The following is a 23,115-nucleotide window of genomic DNA, read 5'->3' as shown; positions in this document are numbered from 1 at the left end:
AAGTTCTGAGACAAACTGGTAAATTTAGCCAACTTGATACCCTGAGGTTGGAACTCCAGCCCAGTCCAATAGCAGCGTTTCCAGGGCCCTGACTGGCAGGCTTTCACTGTTCACTCTGCTCTGGGAAGTGGGCCTGGGTGTGCCAGGGGCGCCCTTCTGAGCGTCTCCATCTGTTCTCTGAACAAAATTCCTCTTCAGATGTCATATCCCTGGAATTTTACATGAGGGCGATTTTAGCTTATTTGGCTGAAATGTGGGCAGGTGAGCCTCACGTAATCCCCCAGAATATAGAAATGCTCCTTTTGTTTTATTATTTCACATCTTAAGTGCTTCTAAACGGTATATAAAGTGGGATTTCCAAGTGATTGCTATTTGGTAAAACAAGTAAAGGTGGTTCCAGCTTGGAAACGTATTCCTTCTAGCTAGATCTTCCATGCTTTGTTTCCTCCCTCCCTCCTTGCCTTTCTCTGCTCCTTTCCTAACCCTAACCCTTCCTTTCTCAGATATTTATTTATTTATTTATTTATTTTTTTCTGTACGCGGGCCTCTCACTGTTGTGGCCTCTCCCGTTGCGGAGCACAGGCTCCGGACGCGCAGGCTCAGCGGCCATGGCTCACGGGCCCAGCCGCTCCGCGGCATATGGGATCCTCCCAGACCGGGGCACGAACCCGTATCCCCTGCATCGGCAGGCGGACTCTCAACCACTGCGCCACCAGGGAGGCCCTCAGATATTTATTGAATGCTTGCTACGTGTCAGGCACTGTTCTAAGTGCTAGGCCAATACACTTTTATCTCGACCCATCAGTATTCAATGAATACGATTTTGATTTGTGGTTGTTGCACTTATGCTATTTTTTTTAATTTAATTTAATTAATTTATTTTTTATGCAGCAGGTTCTTATTACTTATCTGTTTTATACATATTGGTGTATACATGTCAATCCCAATCTCCCAATTCATCCCACCACCACGACCACCCCCTGCTGCTTCCTCCCCTTGGTGTCCATACGTTTGTTCTCTACATCTGTGTCTCTATTTCTGCTCTGCAAATGGTTCATCTGTACCATTTTTCTAGATTCCACAAATATGCATTAATATACGATATTTGTTTTTCTCTTTCTTTCACTCTGTATTACAGTCTCTAGGTCCATCCATGTCTGTACAAATGACCCAATTTCCTTCCTTTTTATGGCTGAATAATGTTCCATTGTATACATTTACCACATCTTCTTTATCCATTCACCTGTTGATGGGCATTTAGGTTGCTTCCATGTCCTGGCTATTGTAAATAGTGCTGCAGTGAACATTGTGGTGCATGTCTCCTTTTGAATTATGGTTTTCTCAGGGTATATGCCCAGTAGTGAGATTGCTGGGTCATATGGTAGTTCTAGTTTTAGTTTTTTAAGGAGCCTCCATACTGTTCTCCATAGTGGCTGTATCAATTTACATTCCCACCAACAGTGCAAGAGGGTTCCCTTTTCTCCACACCCTCTCAGCATACTTTTGCTATTTAAAAAAAGCCGTCATTTGTTAGTGTGTGTATGTGTGTGTGCGCGCACATGCTTCTGAGTTGTTTGGTTTGGACTCCTCAAACATTTTGTGAGCCTTTGAGGGGCAAGAACATTGCAACCTTTAGTTTCTGTTCATGCCTCCTCTGTGCCTAACACAGTACTCCACCCACTGTGGGTCTCGGCACAGTTTGTTGAAAGTTCCCTCAGTGCCTCTCCCTCTGACTGGAGAAGCAAATTGCAGCCTTTGTAGGTATAGGCACTGACCAACACAGCACCAATGGAAGGAAACCATAGAGCCGTGCTTGCTAACTGATCTAATTTTCTTTGAGAGGATGGAAAAGACTTTATTTTCTATTTATTTATTTTTGTGGGTTTTTTTGGTTTTTTTTAAATTTTTATTGATGTATAGTTGATTTATAATATCATGTTAATTTCAGGGAGCTATACTCAGTATTTTGTAATATATACAACCTATCTAATTTTACCTTTCTCTTTCTTCTTGTCCAAAGGAGACCTCATTCCTAGGCACCATCAAGTATTTAGCACAAATCAGTACTTCAGTGGGGTAAAAATTCCAGACCCTGAAGATATGGTGAGTGACCCATTTTGGAAAGAGCTCTGCATGTCAGAGCTAAGGTTACCAGGGTGTTTAAGGGGGATCATTCTCACTCGATGAATGTACATGAGGAGTTGCAGGCTAACTAGGTTTTGGTAGTTATGCACCAGCCTGAGCCCCATGGTCCACTTTGCAATGGAAGATCAGTCTAAGAGTAAAAAAGAAAACTGGGGCAAATTGGCTAGCAAGATCATGGCCTTCAGTGCTAATTTACAGATTGCTGATAGCAGAGCTTAGCCAGCATGTTGGACAGGAATGCAGAGCTACCTGCCCCAGCCTCACCTGTCCTTCATCATTTTCAGCAGTGGAAGCTATGAAGCTCAGAGCCAGTTAACTTTTAGACAGTGACTCATCCAGGGAAAATCCAGCGTTGTCCAAACCCCCTACTCTACAGTGCTTTCACTCCCAGACTGGGGAAAAACGGTGATGAACTTGCTTGGCCAGCCTTACTCTCATACCTGTTCCCTATGGCCAATGTGTGGAAAACACTTATTTTTCAAAAATTGAAAAAAATTTAAAACGTGCATATCCTAACCCACTTTCAAGAATTTATTCCAATGAAACTATTAGACAAAGGCATAAAGATATGACATTCTTTTTTTAAATTGGGGTATAGTTGGTTTACAATGTTGTGTTAGTGTCTACTGTACGGCAAAGTGGAGTTCCCTGTGCTATACAGCAGGTTCTCATTTTATACATATTAGTTTATATGTGTCAATCCCAATCTCCCAGTTCATCCCACCACCGCCCCCCTTTTCCCCCTTGGTGTCCATACGTTTGTTCTCTACATCTCTGTCTGTATTTCTGCCTTGCAAATCGGTTCACCCGTACCATTTTTCTAGATTCCACATATATACGTTAATATACTATATTTGTTTTTCTCTTTCTTACTTCACTCTGTATGACAGTCTCTAGGTCCATCCACACCTCTACAAATGACCCAGTTTCATTCCTTTTTATGGCTGAATAATATTCCATCGTATATATGTACCACATCTTCTTTATCCTGTCATCTGTCGATGGACATCTCGGTTGCTTCAGTGACCTGACTACTGTAAATAGAGCTGCAATGAACATTGGGGTGCATGTGTCTTTTTGAATTGTGTTGTCTCAGGGTATATGCCCAGTAGTGGGATTGCTGTGTCATAGGGTAATTCTATTTTTAGTTTTTTAAGGAAGCTTCATACTGTTCTCCATAGTGGCTCTATCAGTTTACATTCCCACCAACAGTGCAAGAGGGTTCCCTTTTCTCCACACCCTCTCCAGCATTTATTGTTTGTAGATTTTCTGATGATGCCCAATCTAACCAGTGTGAGGTGATAACTCATTATAGTTTCGATTTGCATTTCTCATGACATTCTTTAATAGAAATCATTTCCTTTAGTGTTCCATCAGTAGGGAATTAATTAAATAAATAAGTTATGGTATGTCCTTACAATAGAAGTACCACATAGCTAATAAAAATAGATTCATATGTAATCACCTAAAAAAAAATGTCCACAACATATTGCTAAATGAAAAAAAAAAGTTACAAAACAGTATGTATAATTTGACATAATTTTAATAAATATTTAATAAATACACACATTTACATGTATAAATATTTAATAAAAACATACATTTACATGTATAAATATAAAATAATATGACAACCTCTGGAAAATCAGGCAAAGATTTTTACGTTTGTGAAATAAATGGCTGCAAAGATATATACCAAAATATTAACAGTGAATGTCTCTTTGTGGTGGGATGATTTGTTTCTTTATGGTTTTTTAATATTTTCAAAAGTCTTCTAATGAGCCTGTATTATACTCAAAAACATTTCTGAGCACAGTTAAGGTCTGTGAGATCCTGAGTTCCTACTGCCTAAGGAAGGTGCTTTCAAACTGAAACTAACCCTTCTCCATTGCTCAGTTTCCAGATGGAAGGTCCATCCAGTTCCACTGGAGCTGTCTGTTCTCCCAACCTCTTGGCCTGTCCTGCAGTGAAGTCTCCCACCTCCCACTTCCCCGCCACCCCTGCTCCTGCAGCGCTAGGAATAGGAAAAGTGGGGCAGCTGGGAGCCTGCGGGGCCGCAGAAGCAGGAATGACACCTGGCATATGGGAGGTGACCCAGCCGGCTCCCTTGTGACCTGGACGTTCCCAGTTTCACGCTAAATATCCCTTGGCGATTTCCTGTTCGCTTTTCTACCGGAGAAGCCTCCGAAACAACCCAGGTTTCATCAGTTTCATCAGCGTAAAAGGCTTCCTATGGTTTCCCAGAGGTTGTGCTGCAGGGGATTTCCTGTTGACAGAAACACAGGAAGAAGTAGTGGGGGGGCTGTGCTGGTTGAACATCTGTGCCCCAGTCCCTCTGCCGGTCAGCAACCCTGCCCCAGAGAGGCCTGCTTGCTTCTGGGGCAGGGAAACCGGCTAAGCAGGCGGGATGGGCCCATCCTATCACAGCCAACCAGCCGGCCTCGTCCCAGGCGTCCTTGCTGAGACAGCAGGGCTCAGTGTCAGCGATGTCAAGGCAATCCCCAGAGGTGCTCAGATTCAACACACAGAAATAGCAAGAGAAATAGTTTAGCTGTGGGGGTGGAGAGGGCCGCTCTCAAAGGCTGATACAAATCCGCTTTAGGATTTTTTTTTTCCCTGTTGGTCTTCAGAGCCTCAGTTTTGGAGTTTCCTATCTCTTATTAGTGATGAATAACTGCACACTCAGGAATTGGTTGTTGTTGGCTGGTTCCCCTGTCCCAAGTAACACTGTGCTTTTAATCTTGATGGCAGCACCAGGGAACTGCCATCTTTAAACACACAACACACCTGGTCATTTATTTGACTCCGCTTGGCTAGCTCTTAATATCTCAGCTCCCCTCCTCTTTAGGCTCTTTATCAGCTGTATATCTCTTTAACTGGCCTGTCTGTCTGCCTGACATAGGCATTCCTTCTACTTTATAGTGTTTATTATTCCTGATTGTCTCCTGCCTGTGACTGGAGCAAAATAGCCTTAAAGGGCCAAAGGGAGATTGATGAATTGTCTGCTCAGGAGACTCTTTAAACAGTAGGATGATCAGGGAAACAGCAGGCTCTTGTGGGATGAGAGAACAGTGTTTATTCCGGAAAACCAAGAAACATTTTCTGGGTCGGGAAAAAAATCTATTTTGTAGCTCCCTTTATGTAAATATCAATAAATGCAGTAATCAGAGCCCCTTTCTATAAATGCCAAGATAAATGCCGTAAGTTATTCTAAGGCAAGGCAAGTTATATAAGTTGAGGCAGAAATAAAGGAAATAACAATTGCTTGACGAGTGTTTTGGGTTTTTTTTCTTTCCTTAGTATCCCCTCACAATTTGCTACCTGCATCAGTTCTTCAGGAAGTGAAGGGGGTTAATGGTTAGGAAGAAAATTTGGAAAAGCAATTTGGAGGTGGGAAGAGAAGGAGCTTATAAAACAATTTGGAGGTGGGGAAAGAAGGAGCTTATGAAACAGACACAGGGAGGTGGGGTGGGCAGAGAGTGGAAGAGGCGAAGAAGGTGCCGGGGAGATGCTTCTCTCACTCAAAAGAAATACAATCTGAGGTAACCTTATATTTGAATATATGCTGTAAATAAAATCCCTGTTTTCTTTTCTTTAACAGGAACCACTTGAATTAAAATTTCCAAACATCTCTTATCCTGCCCTGGGGCTCTTAAAGGTAAAATCATGGCTTCCAACAGACCTGGAAGCACACGGCAGCTGTACCACTAGGGAATCTGAATGATGTATGTCAATCCATGGATTGAAAAGTGTTCCTTTTAGAATTCTTCTTCTCCTTTGAAAGTATACATATTTTCCATTTTTAAAAATGGGTCACATAACAGTGAAAACATCTGAAAGTATTTTTCACTTTAAATAAACTTAAACTGTATTTGAAATCTAAATTAACACAAAATAGAAATTTAAGATTGGGGTGGTTTGTTTTACAAAAGGATCCTTTTCTTCAAAAAAATGTTTGGCCATAGGATTCTTTTAAATAGCCAACTCCCTAGTATATTGGAAATAGGTTTTGATTTTAAAACTTGATTTATATACACATTTTCAGAAATATAATAGCCCTTATGTAAAATGAGGCACCAATTAAAATGTTTGCAAGTTACAGACAATGTCCCACCCATTTCAAGAAGTATTTAAAACATTTACTGATGCATTTATAATTTTAAAAAATGAGACAGTTCCTTGGGGTATGTAGTTGTGAGATTTAATCTATCCAAGTATGAGCCCTCTGGCCTATTTACTGGCAAAGCAAATAGTTAAGAATGATGTAACATAAAGAGATGTATATTATGCCTCTCCTTCCTTACATACACATAGTTACCTGTAATGCATGGACTACTTCTGGAAGAATATACCTAAAATAACTGATTTTAGAAGGGAGAATGGAAGAACTAGAGTGCTGGAGAGACTCTGCTGCATGCTGTATAAATTTTATTTTTACCATGTGTGATTTTTTAAATAAAAAACTAGTTTTTACTAAGTACAGGCAAGGAACCAAATGGGTTAGGTGGATTATTCTAGTGAGACACTGAGGTGAACTCAAAAATTGTATCCTACTCCCTCAGGGCAGAGCGCCAAATACCTCAAGAACAGAACAAGGTGGAGAAAATGATTTTTTTTTGTTACTATTCCTAGAAACTATTAATTCATTACGTGGTTACCCATGAATGATTGTGGAAGGAACGAAAGTCATGATTGGTGTGTTTTTTCCTACTTTTTCCCCCCTTTTGTTCCCAACTGAAGAGTTTAATCTTTCAAAGAAGAAAAAAATGACTTTGATAAGTTAATGCAATTTTAAAGAAGTAAGAAGAGGGTATTTTCTGTTCTTTCAGGGCTGTCTCCACATGAATCCTGCCGAGAGACTGACATGTGAGCAGCTGTTGCGGCATCCATATTTTGACAGCATCAGAGAAATAGGGGATTTGGCAAAAGAGCATGAGAAATCAACAAGGAAGACCCTAAGACAGAGCCGAAAGCACCTGCCGCGGGTAAAAATGGGGCACTGCTTTACAGAAGCATCCAAGGTTGCAATTTCAAATGAGCTCATACCTGCCACCTGGTGCGGAGAGTCTAAATCTATACTTGAGGTGGCAATTGTGGCTTGCAGCTCCAGCACCTTTATTCTTGCATGAGACACACAGGTCACAAGATCTACCAACCAGGGTCCCAAAGACATCTGCCTGCTAAGGGCCCTTCTCCCAGAATCCTAAAGGTGACCTTGCCCAGCAGCTCCCTGCTGCCAGCCAGGGGCCAGGGCTTTTGGTGTGCATGAGCACAGGTCCCAGCCAGGGACAAGAAGCGTGCTTCTTATGCTTTGGAAAACGAAATCAAATTTATCCCGGTTAGCTCTCTGTCATCATGTTTACCTTCAGTATTGATTGACACTCCAGGTTTATCTAAAAAAGGAAATGTTTTCCTCCCTGATCCATTAATCATCAGAGTTGGCTAGTGTAAATGTGGTGATGAGTGCTTTCAGTGAGAGCAGCAGAACAGTGCATTTAACCAGATCACAGCATCCAAGCTGCATCCAAGGGAGCCTGTGGAGAATTGTGATTGGTGTAAAGTGGCAGAATGGCCTTACATTAAGTGTCTTGTCATAAGCCAAAAGCCGTAATAATTTAGGATGGGCTGTAGTTGGAACCACAGTTAAGGTGAGCTGGCTGCTCCTGGTCGCTTCTGGGTCTGCTCAGGTGCCCCTTAAGCTATAAATTATCTTGTCTTTAGTCTTTCCCTTTGCAGCCTCCTCTTCCCAGTATGCTGAGTGGCACCTGGGTGGTGTTTGTGAGGCTTGGAGGAGAGAAGAGGGTGGACAGTCCATTATGAACAGGTACAGCATGAAACCCAGGGCCCTAAAAGACCAGAGTTACGAAATTAAGAATGCTTTTAATGCAAAACAAACTGGAAATAGACCTTCCCCTCAGAGTTACCCCTTATCTTGCTCTTTTCTCTGTGTTCAAGCATCTTAGAACCCTTGAATTACAAGGGATTTTAGAAAACCTCATCCCTTCTTTTAAAGAAACTGGAATTAAAACTTTAAAAAGTGGGACTTAGGGCTTCCCTGGTGGCACAGTGATTGAGAGTCTGCCTGCCGATGCAGGGGACACGGGTTCGTGCCCCGGTCTGGGAGGATCCCACGTGCCGCGGAGCGGCTGGGCCTGTGAGCCATGGCCGCTGAGCCTGTGCGTCCAGAGCCTGTGCTCCGCAACGGGAGAGGCCACAACAGTGAGAGGCTCACGTACCACAAAAAAAAAAAAAAAAAAAGTGGGACATCACTGGTGGCGCAGCAGTTAAGAATCTGCCTGCCAATGCAGGGGACATGGGTTAGAGCGCTGGTCCAGGAAGATCCCACATGCGCAACAACTGAGCCTGCGCTCTAGAGCCCATGCGCCACAACTACTGAGCCCGTGTGCCACAACTACTGAAGCCCACGCGCCTAGAGCCCATGCTCCGCGACAAGAGAAGCCACCGCAATGAGAAACCCGTGCACCACAACAAAGAGTAGCCCCCACTCACCGCAACTAGAGAAAGCCCGCACGCAGCAACAGACCCAACGCAGCCAAAAATTAAAAAAAAAAAAAACAAAACTTAGAAAAGTGGATTATCAATGGCAGAAAGTGAGACTTGTAGCAGAGTTGTGACTAGAACCTCAGGATGAGCCACCTGCCCATAAATGCTACTGAAATAGGCACCAATTAAAAAAAAAGAAGAGGGTCTTGATGGAAATATTTTTACTTGAAAGACTAGGGGAACCCAACTAATTTGTGTGTTGCTTGTAGGTGCCAATTGTTTGATTTTAAAGTATTTGTTTTTCAGATACCTAAGGCCATATAGTACTGTACAAAAAAAAAAATGTGTTCCCTTACTTTCATTTGACATTGACGATAAATGCAAACATTTTCTGGCAGCATGAAAGGAGCAGTTTTGCCTTTTTAACTAAGGCAGTAGGTGGGCAAATCACCTGAGTGCTCCAGACATCAGTTTTCTTCACTACAAGACAAGATATTGGCTTAAATGATCCCTAAGGTCCCAGCAAGCTCTTAACCCCCATGAATCTGCGCTTTTTTCCAGTAATGTTAACATGTAGATTTTCCCTTCTTTTTCATATTCTCTAAATTTCCTTTAATATGCATGTTTTGCTTTATAATATAAAATAAATATTGAAAAGAAAAAGCAGAGACCAAATTTATGGGAGGGGGTGAGCTCCACATCCTTCAATTCCGCCCCTGAGCAGAGACCAAATTTAAACATTTTGTCCTTTCTCAGATCCTGGATTCTGTGCAGAAAAAGTATTTCTGTGCTGGAAAAGTTGTTTGTTTACCTCTTTTGGATGTGTTATCAATAATGAAAAGAGTGTACGGCATTGAACGTAATTCTGTGTTTCATATTTTCAGTTGCAGTACCTACCTCAGCTGGCTAGCAGCAGCATCCTCCCAGCTTTGGATAACAAGAAGTACTACTATAACACCAAGAAACTTAACTACCATTTTCCAAACATTTAAACAGCTTGGAGATTGAGAACAAAAAAAGAATTGATCATTAATTTCAATAAAACATACATTTGATTGAAAGCAATCACAATGTTGAAAAAAACATCAGGAGAAAACATAAGTAACTAACTGGGGGAGGCCACTTGGCAAGACGTGAAGGGAAATTCCAGAGGCAGTGTTCCATGCTTGACGATGCTGTCCAGAACAGAAAGGAAAAACTTCTTTGGATTTTCACTTTTATTTTTGTTGTATCTAAGTAGCTGAGCTTATGGACAGAATATAAACTATCTACTGCACTCGCCCATACCTCCAGCAAAATTAGAGATAAAAAAATTTATGCTTCAATTGTACCATATGCAACAAGTGAAAAAATGGATTACAGAATGCCCATATACGTTTCCTTGGATCTCTGTTGCTTTGAGTCCTATCTCCTGCCTTTTCAGATTTTCTCATCGTATTGAAGGAGAGTTAAGGTTCTTGAAACCAAAATGTTTAAAATTCCATTTCCTGCTTGCTCTAGCTCTTGATTTTTATATATTGAAACTTTCTTGAATATATGAGATGTTTAAAATATTTAAAATCATGGATTATCATAAAAGATAATTTACATGCTTATATGTTTAATGATATGTTTATAGACATTTCTTACATATACTTTGGTCTTTACCTTTAGTAAAGGTTGCATCTTAGTCATTTTTGCAGGGAAGATGGATTTACTATAATCCATCTACACTTGTTCACCCAATTCCCCTTGCAAACAGTGGCATGAAGCTTGGCAGCTGACCCAGGGGTAGAACAAGATCCACAGGCTTCACAGGAACTGGGCCTGCCAGCCTGAAAGTAATTAGTACTTCATTCTCTCCAGCTCAGCCTCAGACTTGGAGACAGAGATACTGGCAGGACTACAGTGATCTGGGTTTTGGAAGAAACTGCTTATGAGCTTTTACTTGGGTCATAGAAGACATAAGGTTATAAGCTGATGTTTTCCCTGAAATATCTTTTTACACTGTATGTGTATGTGTGTATATCTATAGTGCACACACATATATGTGTGTGTATATACCAACCTAACAACCTAATAAGAAAATAGACCAAAATGATATTATTGAGAATTCCTAGCTTTGTACAGTGATACTTAAAATGATGACATATAACTAGCTTTGATTTGGCCTATTGCTCCTATTCATAAAGCTTTTTCATCCTTGTCCCCTGGACACAAGGGCAATATGAAGCTGATGTCTGCTTCTTATTACTCAACCCCATTTTTGATTGAAGTGCTGCTATTTCCTAGCAGTCCTCAGCCATGGTTTTTGAAGATGTATTTTACTGTATCTTCAAAACCTTTCTTCTGCATTCTCAGTTTACTGCTATGTTAATTTTCTTCATGAGAGAAAGGTTCTTCTTATTCACTTACTGTTAAGTAATCCACCAAATTCTGGCATCTGTTCAATAATTTTGGCTACCCCAGCCAGTTTAGTGATGTCCTGAGGCTTCCTAATGTATGTAGCTTCTTGCATAGAGCTGATAGCGGGTTAAATACTAGTCACCATATAATCTACTTCTTGTTATGTAGACTTGATTCAAATGACAAAGAAGGACATCCAGTTTCTGCTAATAGTTTACATTTTGTGTTTTTCCTTACCCCCAACAGTGTACCTGATGAGGCAGATGACTATAACTGCCTAATTTATCCAGTAGTTTTAAGGAATACCATTCAGAGTAGAAAAGTAGCTCCAGACTAACCTGTGGTCAGTCAGTTGCTTCATCACATAGTAATCAAACAAGGTTGAGATAGAAGTGGTCATTTTTTTCTAATGAGTTCTATTAAATATATGCTTATACTTACTTTAACCATATCTGTGATCTTTTCTTCAGCATGGAATCACCACTGTTTCACATAAGACTGTTCTACATCCTTATCATTTTTTTATTTACTATTTTCTGATTTTTAAAATGACAGTGGCAATTATATTAGTAAACTATATCATTTATGGTATGTGCTATCTACATAAGCTGGTTCCTAACACAACTAAAATTCATTTTTCTACTTTAATGCTGTATCACAGAAAGTGTTTATTTTAAAATTATCTCCAGTCAAGGTTATATTCAACAGATTAATATTCAAACCAAACATACAGAAATCCACAAACAAGTTGGCATATAACTAACAATAATAGAATCAGGACCATTTGCAGCAGGTAAAAATAAAGATCTGTTTATACCTATTTATGATATTCTTTATCACTGCTTTCTAGATGTAAAGTGAATTTTGTGCTTATACTTCTTATGATGTCCCTTGAGCTCATGGGAAGTACTATCCAACATATATGAGGGAATACATATTAGTTTCTAATTGACATGTTAAATTTTTCTGTTTGAAGCAGTTTTTTAATTTAAGCAGAAAGTAAGTATAGCTCTGCTGGTCTTCATCGTTGTTTCCTCTGTTCTATTGCAATCCTCAAAGCTATTTAAATCCAGCCAGGTATTTATGTCTAGTTTTAATAAGACACTAGACTAAGCCTACAAAATAGACAAATTAGCCAGAAACTGTTCATTCAGAGAAAGGATGTATGGTACAAAGAGCACAGGAATGCAGGATCAAGACAAATGCATGCAAATCCTGGGAAGCAATATGAATGCCCCAGCAACCTCTGACTACTTTGCATAATTGACTCCATCAGTGAATCTGAAATTTAGCTTCCAGTTTTTCATAATTGTATATTTATAGTAACATGCTTCAAAAACTTTAAAGTAAAATGTAACAAATTACTGTTAAAAATAAAGAATGTGTTGTACATTTAAATCATTTTAAAGAACTCTTAAGTATCTACATCAAGAGATATTTATATAGGATTGATATAAAATAAGGAATATTTAAGAATTAAAATGGTACCTGGTTTGTATTTTTCTTAAAATGATTTAATGTACCTAAATTCTCACTTCTAACTTAGTAACTTTAGTGAATCACATCTGAATGTTTATTTTCTACATGATGGACTCTGCTAGAATGTTGTGGTATAACATTCTTATAGTTCTGTTGATGTTTATGTAATATTTGTTGCTGTTTAGGATCAACAATTGCACATGATACTTTATATTGAAATAAGACACTTACTGAATATTACTATTTTACTTCAAGTCTAATTTTAGTTCCAGAGAAGGCAGTGATGTTTTAAAGGCTTGGACAATTTTTTCTTTTTCTTTTACGCCAGGAAGATCACTTAAAAACAAATACTTGAGGTTTCTGGAAGAGAAATTTTTAAAAGTTAATTTAACTTGGCCTTTACTCATAGCATTAAAAATAAACTTGCTTTATTGACTTAAAAAAGCTACACACAGAATGTGTTCATATCATCTTACACTTTCAAAATGACTTTTAGAATGGTAGTCTTAGAGTACTACTTTAAATGAAATTCATGCTGGGCACTAAGCCAGACCTTGGACAGTTTAGTTGTTCTGAATTACATCAATAATGCTGCTGAATTCTTCCAAATATTTTATGTATATTATGGCATAGAACTCCTTTGTATGTTAAATATAAAATATGACATCAGTCATGGTGATGATTTTTTGCATCTGACACTAAAACCAAAAACAACTAAAACAAAAATAAACAAGTGGGACTATATCAAATTGAAAATCTTATATACAGCAAAGGAAACCATCAACAAAATGAAAAGACAACCTACTGAATGGGAGAAAATATTTGCAAATCATATATCTGATAAGGAACTAACATCCAAAATGTATAAAGAACTCATACGACTCAATAGGAAAAACCCCAAACAATCCAATTTTTAAAATGGGAAAAATATCTGAATAGACATTTTTCCAAAGAAGACATACAGATGGAGAACAGGTACATGAAAAGATACTCTACATCATTATCAGGGAAATGCAAATCAAAACCACTATGAGAAAACACCTCACACTGTTGTTAGAATGGCCATTATCAAAAAGACTAGAAATAAGTGTTGGTGAGGATGTGGAGAAAAGGGAGTCCTTGTGCACTGTTGGTGGGATTGTAAATTGGTGCAGTCATGTAAAACAGCATGGAGGTTCCTCAAAAAATTAAAAACAGAACTACCATATGATCCAGCAATTCTACTTTTCAGTATTTACCTGAAGAAAACAAAAACACTAACTCGAAAAGGTATCTGTACCCCCATGTTCATTGCAGCATTATTTACAATAGTCAAGATACAGAAAAAACCTAAGCGTCCATTGATGGATTAGGTAAAGAAAATGTGGTATCTGTATACAGTGATGTAGTATTCAGCCATAAAAAAATGAAATTCTGCATTGGCAACAACTTGGATGGACCTTGAGGGCATTATGCTAAGTGAAATAAGTCAGAGAAAGACAAATATTGTATGATGTCTTATATGTGGAAGCTAAAAATAAATAAATAAGCAAGCTCATAGATACACAGAACAGATTGGTGGTTGCCAAAGGCATGGGGTGGGGAGTGGGAGAAATGGGTGAACGGTTTCATGTTTTTGTTCTTAGTTTAGGTAAATGGAATTTTAAAAATATGAATCTTAACCTAGAAAGGAAAAGAAATTGGGAAAGTTCTTAAAGGAACCAAGTGTGTATAAAAAGTGAAGCCTTAAAGCCTCAACTAATGTAAGAGATAAACAATCTAGTACTTTTGGTTCTAATGTTTAAGATTTCTCAGACTTCTGTGGTGCTGAGGTTATTGGCAGAACATAGGGGAAATTAAAAGATGGGGAGGAAGTATAATAGCTAGTGCTTACTGAAAGCTTTCTGTAATAGGAACCATGCTAGGTGCTTTATGTAGGTCAATTTTTTTAAAAGATGCTCCCTAAAAAATGCAATACAACCATAACATATTAAGGGTGATAATTTAAACTGTTTTAAAATATTCTAGCTGACAGCTAAGTCATTTTCATAAATTATATTTTTCAGAATTAAAAAAAAGACACCACCTCTCAACTGTTTTAAATTCCGATTATTCACCTTAACATTATCAAGTTTCCATTTTGGCACTGACCACCTACCTTAAATGATGCAAAGCAATGATACCTTTGTCTGTGATATTCCCACATGAAATTATTTCCATTTCCAACATGCTTTTTTGTAAATTTTTAAGTTGACTAAGTCTCTGCAAACAGTCATCCTCAATATAGTGACACTTGCATAGCCTTATTTTTTCAACATGCTGTAGGCCTTCTGGGGGAAAAAAAGTACAGTTTAAGAACCTGCTTTACCATTAAGATGATCAACTATCCTAGTTTGCCCAGAATTGTTCTAGTTTTTGGATTGAAAGTCCTAAGTCCTAGGAAACCTCTTAGCCCCAGGAAAACAGTAACGATTAGTCACCCTATTAACCATACAAGGTATTCACTCTACAGGTTGTGCTGATGGACAGGGCCATTCTGCAGTCAGATGCCCAATGCACTGGAGGAAAGAAATGCCGACACAAGCAGAAGCTGTGTGGATATAATTATTTCTACATTAGTGAGCGTTTCTCAATGACAGAAGTTTGACAAAGATAATTTGACAAGGCCTTGAATTTTAAGTCAATAAAGCACAGAATAAAGGTATGTAGAGACAAGCTTAGTGCAGGGAGAAAGGAGAGGAAGGTATTTGTAACCTCTATTTAATTTAAAAATAAATATCATACACAGGAAGAAACAAGCTGGATTGGACTGAAAAAGGCAAAAAGGACACACCTATGACTATAATAGTGAGTCAACTGCAACCAAATGTCACTGCAAATCACCTGCATTTCCCATAACAAATGATAGGGGAGTTACCCATGTGATCAAATCCAATGCTCATGATACAAGAATCAGTGGCATCAATTGCCTGAATCTTGTATTTGTCCAGAGGGCCTGTTGGGAGGTGGTTGTAGTCCTTCTGCCACCTCTCCTGGCCGTGGTAGCGCACCAGAGCCCCACAGCGCAGCAGCCACTCGGACGCCGCCCTGTCAGGGCCAACATCCCGGATGCGTTCATGATCCACTCTGTTGGCAAGAGAACAAAAGCAGGTAGGTTTTACTATAGTCACTAGCTTAACTATGTTCACCAAAGTAAATACAGAATAGCAACCACTTTTCACTTCACATGATGAGGAGGGAGATAACATATTAGTGAAATCCATGTAAAGAAAACATTCAATGGCTCTACCTGCTACCTTTTTTGCTTTTGTTTTTGTTTTCAAGTGAACTCTGTCAAGGCATGTTATTCTTATGTGAGTTTATCAGGCAGACATTGAGTCTTCATTGATTCATATGTAGCACAATAGCTTCACACCAGGAGTTACTCAGTATCTATGTTTTGAATGAATGACTACACTTGGTTATCATTTTTATTACTGACAAAAGATTAAAAAGGGAATAATTTTGAAACTTTGTTCAAATTAATGTCATTAAGTGATATTCATTAATTTTAACATGCCTTTTTCTCTAGTTAGTGATATTAATGCTATATTAAGCAACAAAGGAGGTTAGTTTTGTCAGTTTCAAAATATTTCTAAGCATGCCACCAACTTTTTATTTATTTTATTTTTTTAAATGAATTTATTTATATATTTATTTTTGGCTGCGTTGGGTCTTCGTCGCTGTATGCGGGCTTTCTCTAGTTGCGGCGAGCAGGGGCTACTCTTCATTGCGGTGCGCAGACTTCTCATTGCAGTGGCTTCTCTTTGTTGTGGAGCACAGGCTCTGGGTGTGCGGGCTTCAGTAGTTGTGGCACGTGGGCTCAGTAGTTGTGGCTTGCGGGCTCTAGAGCGCAGGCTCAGTAGTTGTGGCGCACGGGCTTAGTTGCTCTATGGCATGTGGGATCTTCCCGGACCAGGGCTCAAACCCATGTCCCCTTCATTAGCAGGCAGATTCTTAACCACTGCACCACCAGGGAAGTCCCCCAACTAACTTTTTAAAAGCTTGATTTCCCTTAATAGTATTCAAAAGGTTAACTACATCCCTTAAGAAGCCATAGAATAAAATATTCTAAAATTACATTTACTGAGCTTTTCTGATTACAAAAGTAATAAATGTTCATTTCAGAAAACTTGAAAGGCATTGAAAGGATGAATAAGAAGAATCACTTAAGTCCTGTAACCCAGACAGTTAATATTCTGTAATCTATTTTTCTGATCTTTATTCAGTGCTTGTATGTTTTATTTGCTTTAAAAGAAAGTTAGGGTAGTACTGCATGCAGGACACAAAACATTTCAAACACAAGAAATAACCAAATTAGCTACTGGGAACTCATCAAGCTGTAACAATTCCCACATTTCTTCACTTTAGTTAGAGTAACTTACTTATTAAACACTGCATTCAACCAGCCCCAGAAGTATCGGGAGTCACGTGACCTTGGGAGTTTCTTTAAGCCACAGAACTGCTGGGAAATTTTTCCAAACAGCATCATTTGATCTAGACACATAAAACAGTATTCATATTAGATCATCAGCTGGCAATCAGAGTCCCATACATACGGTAACTGACTTTACAACTTCAGAGTCAGTGCTCTTGTGCTGATAAAGCTGATGACTCACTTGCCACTCAATAGTTATTAAGCAAGTTACTCCTTTTTTTGGTTTCTTTTGCTGCAAAAATGAGAGGCTTAATTGAATGGTCTCTGGTTCCTTCCAGCCTTGACATTGTTCTTTCTACTTGTTCACTCCTCAATTGGAGTCAGCCTGCAGTGGTGCCACCTGGTGTCCATTCAGGCAGTGCATCTACAAATTTACTGAAACCAGCTCCAGTCCCAATCTACATTTCCAGTACCAAAATGACAAACTAAAATCACCTAAGGAGCAATGTGTCAAGGTTAAGGCACTTACATCCAGAAAAGGAGAGGAGTCGTGGAAACAGATCTTCCTATCACAAGGCTGCAAGTAGTGTCCCCAGAAGAATGCAAAGCAAGAGCTGTACAAGGAAAGACTGGGCAAGTAACTTCACCTCTCTGACCCTTGGTTTTCTCATTTGTAAAATGAGATGATTTGCTCAGATGATTTCCAGCTGTAAAAACCCAAAACTGAGTTGAGAAGACGATTTTGGAATTGGGTCTCAACCTGATTTATCTCAATTCAAATTTCTCTGATAGTGTGCCAGGTGGGGGGAAAACAAAGATAAATGAAACATGGTCTCTGCCTTTGAGGAGCTGACAATTTAATGCGGGGTGGAATGAGCTAAAACAAGTTACCAGGTAGTTAAAATAAATGATAGAACCTGGAAAATACCTCAAAAGAGTTAAAGACACACAAGGATTTCAATAGACAAAGATACCAGGAAAATGTAGGTCAGGTGATAAGCTGAGGCAGGAACCTTTAAGGCACGTTGTAGTTCAGTTGGCTCAGCACATGGGGATCATGAGAAGAGGAGGGAGACAATGTACACAGTCATATCGGGAAGAGTCTCCCATGATCAGCCAGAAAGTTTGTCTTCTGCAGGTGGCTGGGAATCATTGAGATTTTAGCACAGAGCACTGGCATGGTTAGAACTATGCTTCAGGAATATTACTCAGACAGCAGCATCAAGACTGAGGGTCATTTAGAGATGAGGAAACTTAAGCCCTGATAATAAGTAACTTGCTGACACCCTAAATCCTTTCTGGAACAAGGTGGGGTATTAATAAACGCATGTGTTTAAAGGGACTTGTCCAGTGTTTCATGGTTAATTGTTAGCAGTGCTGAAATTGGAACCTAGTTTTCTCTCTTATTAGTCCAGGGCTCTTTCCTCAGTCATTGGAGGGTTCTAGAACTCAGGAAAAAGAAGAGGACTAGAAAGAGGCCTGAGTGGGAACTACCTTAGAGCTGAGGAAGTCCCCAAGGATGTTGGGTTGTAAAACAAAGAGAGCTGAGGTCTGAGGACAGAACCCTGGGGTCATCTACTAGCCTCTTTATCCCTTCTCCATCATCACTCTGCCTTCATTATTGCAAACTTCTCCCCCTGCTACTTCCTCCCACATTCTCAGCCCTTTCCAGCGTTTGGTTAAATCTCTCTCCACCTGTGCCCATCTCAGTAACTCCTTTGGCTGCCAACCTTATTTACAAATCTGGGCTTTCCAGCTTCAACTCAGGCTGTTCCCTCCATTTACCGCCCCCCCCAGAATCCTATGGAAATCTTCCCCAACCTCAAGACCTTACTCAAATGCCATCTCCATCCATCCATTCATTTATGCAATAAATATTGAATGTCTGCTATAACTTAGTGCAAGAGATTCAATGGCAAGACAGAAGCAAAACAAAACAACAACACAGGAGAGAGAGACCGAGAAAAACAAGGTTCCTGTCCTCATAGAATGTGTAGTATATGTACCGTATACGTATAGATGACATATAAACAAATGAATAACATGCAACACGATGTCTTAATGGAGGTATGGACAAGTTCTGTGAGAGCTTAGAGAAGGGAGTGAGGGATAGGCTTCATACTAGAGGTGTCTTCTGAGATGGGTCTCAAAGGATGATTAAGAGTTTCCAGTTAGGCAGAAAAAAGAGAAGTATGAAGGGCAAAAGGAAGAGCAAGAATCACATATTACTCATTTCCATTTTTCTTAGCACCTAGCACAGCACCATCCCCTAATGCAAGTTTAATAAATATTTGGCAATTAATAATCTTCAGTGGGTGATACATTTTCATGCAGAAACCAGGGAAACTCGTTAAGTGGGTAAATTAGAGAGGTTTGTGAAAACTGAAGTACTTTCACTTGATTCATTTTGGCCCACCTTATATTTCAGCTTAAGGGAAAGATTAAACCAAATTTACTTCAGCTTATGATCTCTAAAAATATTACATATTATATTTAAAATAATTTAAACATGAAAATTAAGTTTTTATTTAGCAATAAATTTAAAAAACTAATTGGTAGGTTTTTGCATTCTCAACTGCTACTTTGTTAATTGATATTAGGAATTTCAGATGAATTCAAGCAGCTACCTCTCAGAATGCTTTCTAGACGGAAAGAGGAGACCTCTGGTGGTGAGTTGATGAATTTAGCTTTAATAAATTAAAAGAAACAAGTGAAATGCAAGTTAAAAAATAACCACTACTAAATTACCGCTGTGATAAATAATTTAGGAATTAAAATTATTTTAAAAATTCTTCTTACTATCATAACACAGCTTAGAGCCATAAGTTCGTAACAGATGTTTCTAAAAGTTGCTATTATGTTCACAACTTAGAGAAGACCAGACCTCTAATGTGTGACTCAAAATAGGATATGGAGAGTCCCCCAATTTGCATATAAACAAGTTTTTTTTTAAGTGGAAGTTCTTTTCTTACATATGAAACATCATTACTTAGGTGGGCTATTCAAAACGTTGGCTATTTTAGTGGTCAAAAAGACTGAACTAGCCAACTCGTTCTTGAGGGCAGTAAAAGTGTGAAGAGAGGGGTGGGTGGTATCAGAACTGGGGAGTTTTTTCTCCCCAAATTATAACCCCACTTCACTGCAAATTCATCCATTATTGATGCCAATTCTTATTCCTGAGGTGTCTAGAGTCTAGTGAAATAGAACAGCAGAGCAATTGCTTAGGAATGAGAAGCAAAGTTTCCAAAAGCCACTCTTAGGCTAATATCACTTGACACTCATTAAACTAATTTCACATAGGTTCTGACCGAGATGGAAGATGAACATGAATTCTTAGCTGAGGAGGGTGGTGGCTGGAACACAAATGTCTCTAGCCAAAGACATTACAGGGTGAATGAATGTAAGGTGAGCTCTTGATGTGAGATTATCTAAATGAAACAAATTAATGTACAGTCAAGCCTAGGGGAGAAGGTAAGCAGGGAAAATTTTATAAAAAGAGCATGTGTATTTTGAGTTCTTTCACTTTGCTAAACTAAGAAGCACGTGCTCAAAATCACAGAGTAGTAAAAAAGTCACTGTTCTGGGCTGCCCCATGAAAGACTGACCACAGACCCTAGAACTATATAATTCTGTACTCAACCTAGTAACAAATCAACTACATCCCATGCAACAGTTAAAATAAAAAATAGTGATAGTACCAAAAGTTGGTGACACTGAAGAGGAGCTGGATCACTCAACATTGCTGGTGGGAATGTAAAATGGTACAGCCACTTTGGAAAACAGTTTGGCAGTTTCTTACAAAAGTAAACATGTGCTTATCATATGACCCAGCAATTGGACTCTTGGGCATTTATCCCAGAAAAACAAAAGCAGGCTTGCACAAAAAGCTGTACACTAATTTTCATAGCAGCTTTATTTGAAATAGCTAAAAACTAAAAGTAACTCAGATGTCCTTCAATGGGTGAATGGTTAAACATGCTGTGGTACATCCATACCATGAAATACTTCTCAGCAATTAGAATGAACTATCAATACATGCAACAATTTGGATGGATCTCAAGGGATTATGCTGAGTGAAAAAGCCAATTCCAGAAAATTACATACTGTATAATTCTGCTTATGTAACATTCTTGGCATGACAAAATTTTATAAAGGGAGACTAGAACGGGGAAGAGGGTGCCTTGCAGGAGAGAGGTGTACTTATAAAAGGACAACCGAGGGATCCTGGTGGTGATGGAACTGTGCTGTAGCTTGCCTGTGGTGGATACAAGAATCTACACATGCGGAATTCCCTGGTGGTCCAATGGTTAGGACTCTGAGCTCTCACTGACAAGGGCTGGGGTTCAATCCCTGGTTGGGGCACTAAGATCCCAAAAGCCCGATGGCACGGCCAAAAACAAAACAAAACAAAACCTACACATGTGATAAAAACTATATAGACCTAAATACATGCACAAAGGTAAAACTGTGATTATCTCAATAAGATCCATGGGCTGTGTCAATGTCAATTTCCTGGTTGAGTTATTGTTCTATCCTTTTACAAGATGTTACCATTGGGGAAGACTGGGTAAAGGGTACACAGGATCTCTACTGTGTCTTACAACTGTATGGGAGTCTACAATTAGCTTAAAACTAAAAAATTGAACTAAAAAAAAACCATTTCTTATTTTTTTCATTTGTGATGAACAAGCAGGCAACATTCCACATTATTTTTGCAAATAAAGAAAATATGTACAACTGTCCAGGTGATAAAACCATATAAACATAATAAAAGCCATCACTTTATCGAGCACTTTACTGTGTTAACATCTGATGAGCCTTATCTTGTGTAATCCACACAAAAGTCCTATGAAGGAGATCCTGCTATTACTCCTAGTTCACAGAGAAGGGTCTGAGGCAAAGAGGTGAAATGACTTCCCCAAGCTACCCGACTAATAACTGGAGCCAAATTCACACAGGCAAGAATAAGTCCTTCCAGCAATAAAGTTAAATGATTCTATTTTTGTTCAGCTGTCCTGACCCTAAAAATTAAAAAACTTCCATCAAGCAGAGAGAACAAATGTTAAACAGGCATGGTGATAAAGGATCATGTAATTTAACACAGGTCTTTCATACATTACACGGTCCACTTCCCTCATTTTACAGATAAACAGGGGTGAAGTGACCTGCACAGGTGAGTCGCTGTTCCCAGGCCCGCACAGCATATTTAGAAGTATATCTCGGTCCAGGATTTTTTTAAAAAGGAAATAGATGGCTAAATGATGTCAGAGACCGAGCCGTCTGGTTCATTTAGGCGCTCAATATTTACAGGACCAATAAATGAATGAATGGCACGCCAGGAGCCACATATATGGAAGTCCAGAAGACTGCAGGCTATCAGGCGTTGCCATGACAGAGCCTCCGTCCGGAGAGGGCTAGGGCTGGACAGCGAGCGCCCCTCCAGTGGCCACTCCACTGGGTGTGAGCCGGGTTGGAGACCGCGGTGCCCTGAAAGGAGCCTCGCGTGACGCGGGGAGGGGCTGAAGGGGGCGGGGTCGAGAGGGGGCGGAGCCTCGCGTGACGCGGGGCGGGGTCGAGAGGGGCGGGAGGTAGGGAGGCCGTTGGGGTTGACCGAACGACAGTTTTCACCATAATCATCCCGACTTTCTCCCGCGGCCCCGAGTCCTCTCGGCGGTGAAGAGCGAGGACGCCCGACTCGGCGGGCCAGATTTTCAGTCAGCCTAGCGATGGGAGAAGGGAAAGGGCAGAGGGTAACCACCACCCTAGACCCGCCCCACCCGGGGCCTAGCTCCTCTACTCACAGCGTCAAAAGGAGGGAGCGAGCTAGCGTCCCCAGCGTCTACGGCGGCGCCGGCCTACCCTTTGCCCTCCGCCGCGCGAGTCCATTGGCCACTGGCGGCTGCTCTCACGTGGGGCGAAGGCGCGCCCCTCATTGGCCTCTGCCTGGGGGCGGGGCTAGAGAGCGCCTGGACCTGGGCAGTGTAGGGCTCAAGGGCCGGCTCCTGGGGCTTGAGGCAGGGGTGGAGGCGCAGGCGATGGTGCTGGCGCTACGTTATCTAGGCAGTGTCTGCGGAGTGGCCCGCGGGGGGTTTCCCGGGGGCTTCTCCGCGGCGTGCGCGCCCGCGCCGGGGAATCCCTGGCTGTTGTGCCAAGGTGGCCGCAGAGCCAGCACCAGGTGAGTAGCCGCTGGCCCGACCCCCCGCGGT

At 40.2% G+C, this 23,115-nt stretch overlaps 3 protein-coding genes across 11 annotated transcripts in view; 2 read left to right on the top strand and 1 right to left on the bottom strand.

The window, feature by feature from the left end:
• CDKL1 (cyclin dependent kinase like 1) overlaps positions 1-11,579 on the top strand; it is a 65,313-nt gene extending 53,734 nt beyond the window's left edge. For 3 of the 5 annotated variants that reach the window (XM_082619679.1, XM_082619680.1, XM_082619678.1), the window contains 3 exons: positions 2,021-2,103; positions 5,747-5,803; positions 6,975-9,502. In XM_082619679.1, coding sequence (XP_082475805.1) covers positions 2,021-2,103; positions 5,747-5,803; positions 6,975-7,274 — 440 coding nt within the window. In that variant the 3' untranslated portion in view covers positions 7,275-9,502. Of the gene's footprint in view, positions 1-2,020; positions 2,104-4,041; positions 4,344-5,746; positions 5,805-6,974; positions 9,503-9,533 lie in introns of those variants that run through there. The other 2 variants (XM_082619681.1, XR_014293944.1) reach the window with 2 other exon arrangements.
• On the bottom strand, positions 4,289-22,795 carry DMAC2L (distal membrane arm assembly component 2 like). Of its 4 annotated transcripts, none has more exons than XM_082619683.1 (5): positions 16,917-17,028; positions 15,410-15,618; positions 14,651-14,822; positions 12,745-12,873; positions 4,289-4,411 (listed from the first exon to the last, which is right to left on the bottom strand). In XM_082619683.1, exons 1-4 carry the CDS (start codon positions 17,021-17,023, stop codon positions 12,759-12,761), a joined length of 603 nt encoding a protein of 200 aa, XP_082475809.1. In that variant the 5' UTR covers positions 17,024-17,028; the 3' UTR covers positions 4,289-4,411; positions 12,745-12,758. The 4 variants fall into 4 exon arrangements, with proteins under 4 accessions (XP_082475809.1, XP_082475810.1, XP_082475812.1 ...); XM_082619684.1 differs by lacking the exon at positions 4,289-4,411 and adding an exon at positions 22,711-22,795 and having other exon boundaries at positions 11,730-12,873; XM_082619686.1 differs by lacking the exon at positions 4,289-4,411 and adding an exon at positions 22,711-22,795 and having other exon boundaries at positions 11,730-12,873; positions 14,651-14,819.
• Positions 22,796-22,853: 58 nt separating this feature from the next.
• The window catches only part of L2HGDH (L-2-hydroxyglutarate dehydrogenase), a 61,416-nt gene continuing 61,154 nt past the window's right edge, over positions 22,854-23,115 (top strand). The window contains exon 1 of one of the 2 annotated variants that reach the window (XM_082619675.1): positions 22,854-23,084. In XM_082619675.1, coding sequence (XP_082475801.1) covers positions 22,945-23,084 — 140 coding nt within the window. In that variant the 5' untranslated portion in view covers positions 22,854-22,944. The remainder of the gene's footprint in view (positions 23,085-23,115) is intronic. The other variant, XM_082619677.1, reaches the window with a different exon arrangement.

Source organism: Mesoplodon mirus (genome assembly GCF_964341445.2).
Source record: "Mesoplodon mirus genome assembly, chromosome: 4".
NCBI lineage: Eukaryota > Metazoa > Chordata > Mammalia > Artiodactyla > Ziphiidae > Mesoplodon > Mesoplodon mirus.
The sequence above is the reverse complement of the archived record's forward strand: the minus strand, read 5'-3'. Positions and strand labels throughout refer to the sequence as shown.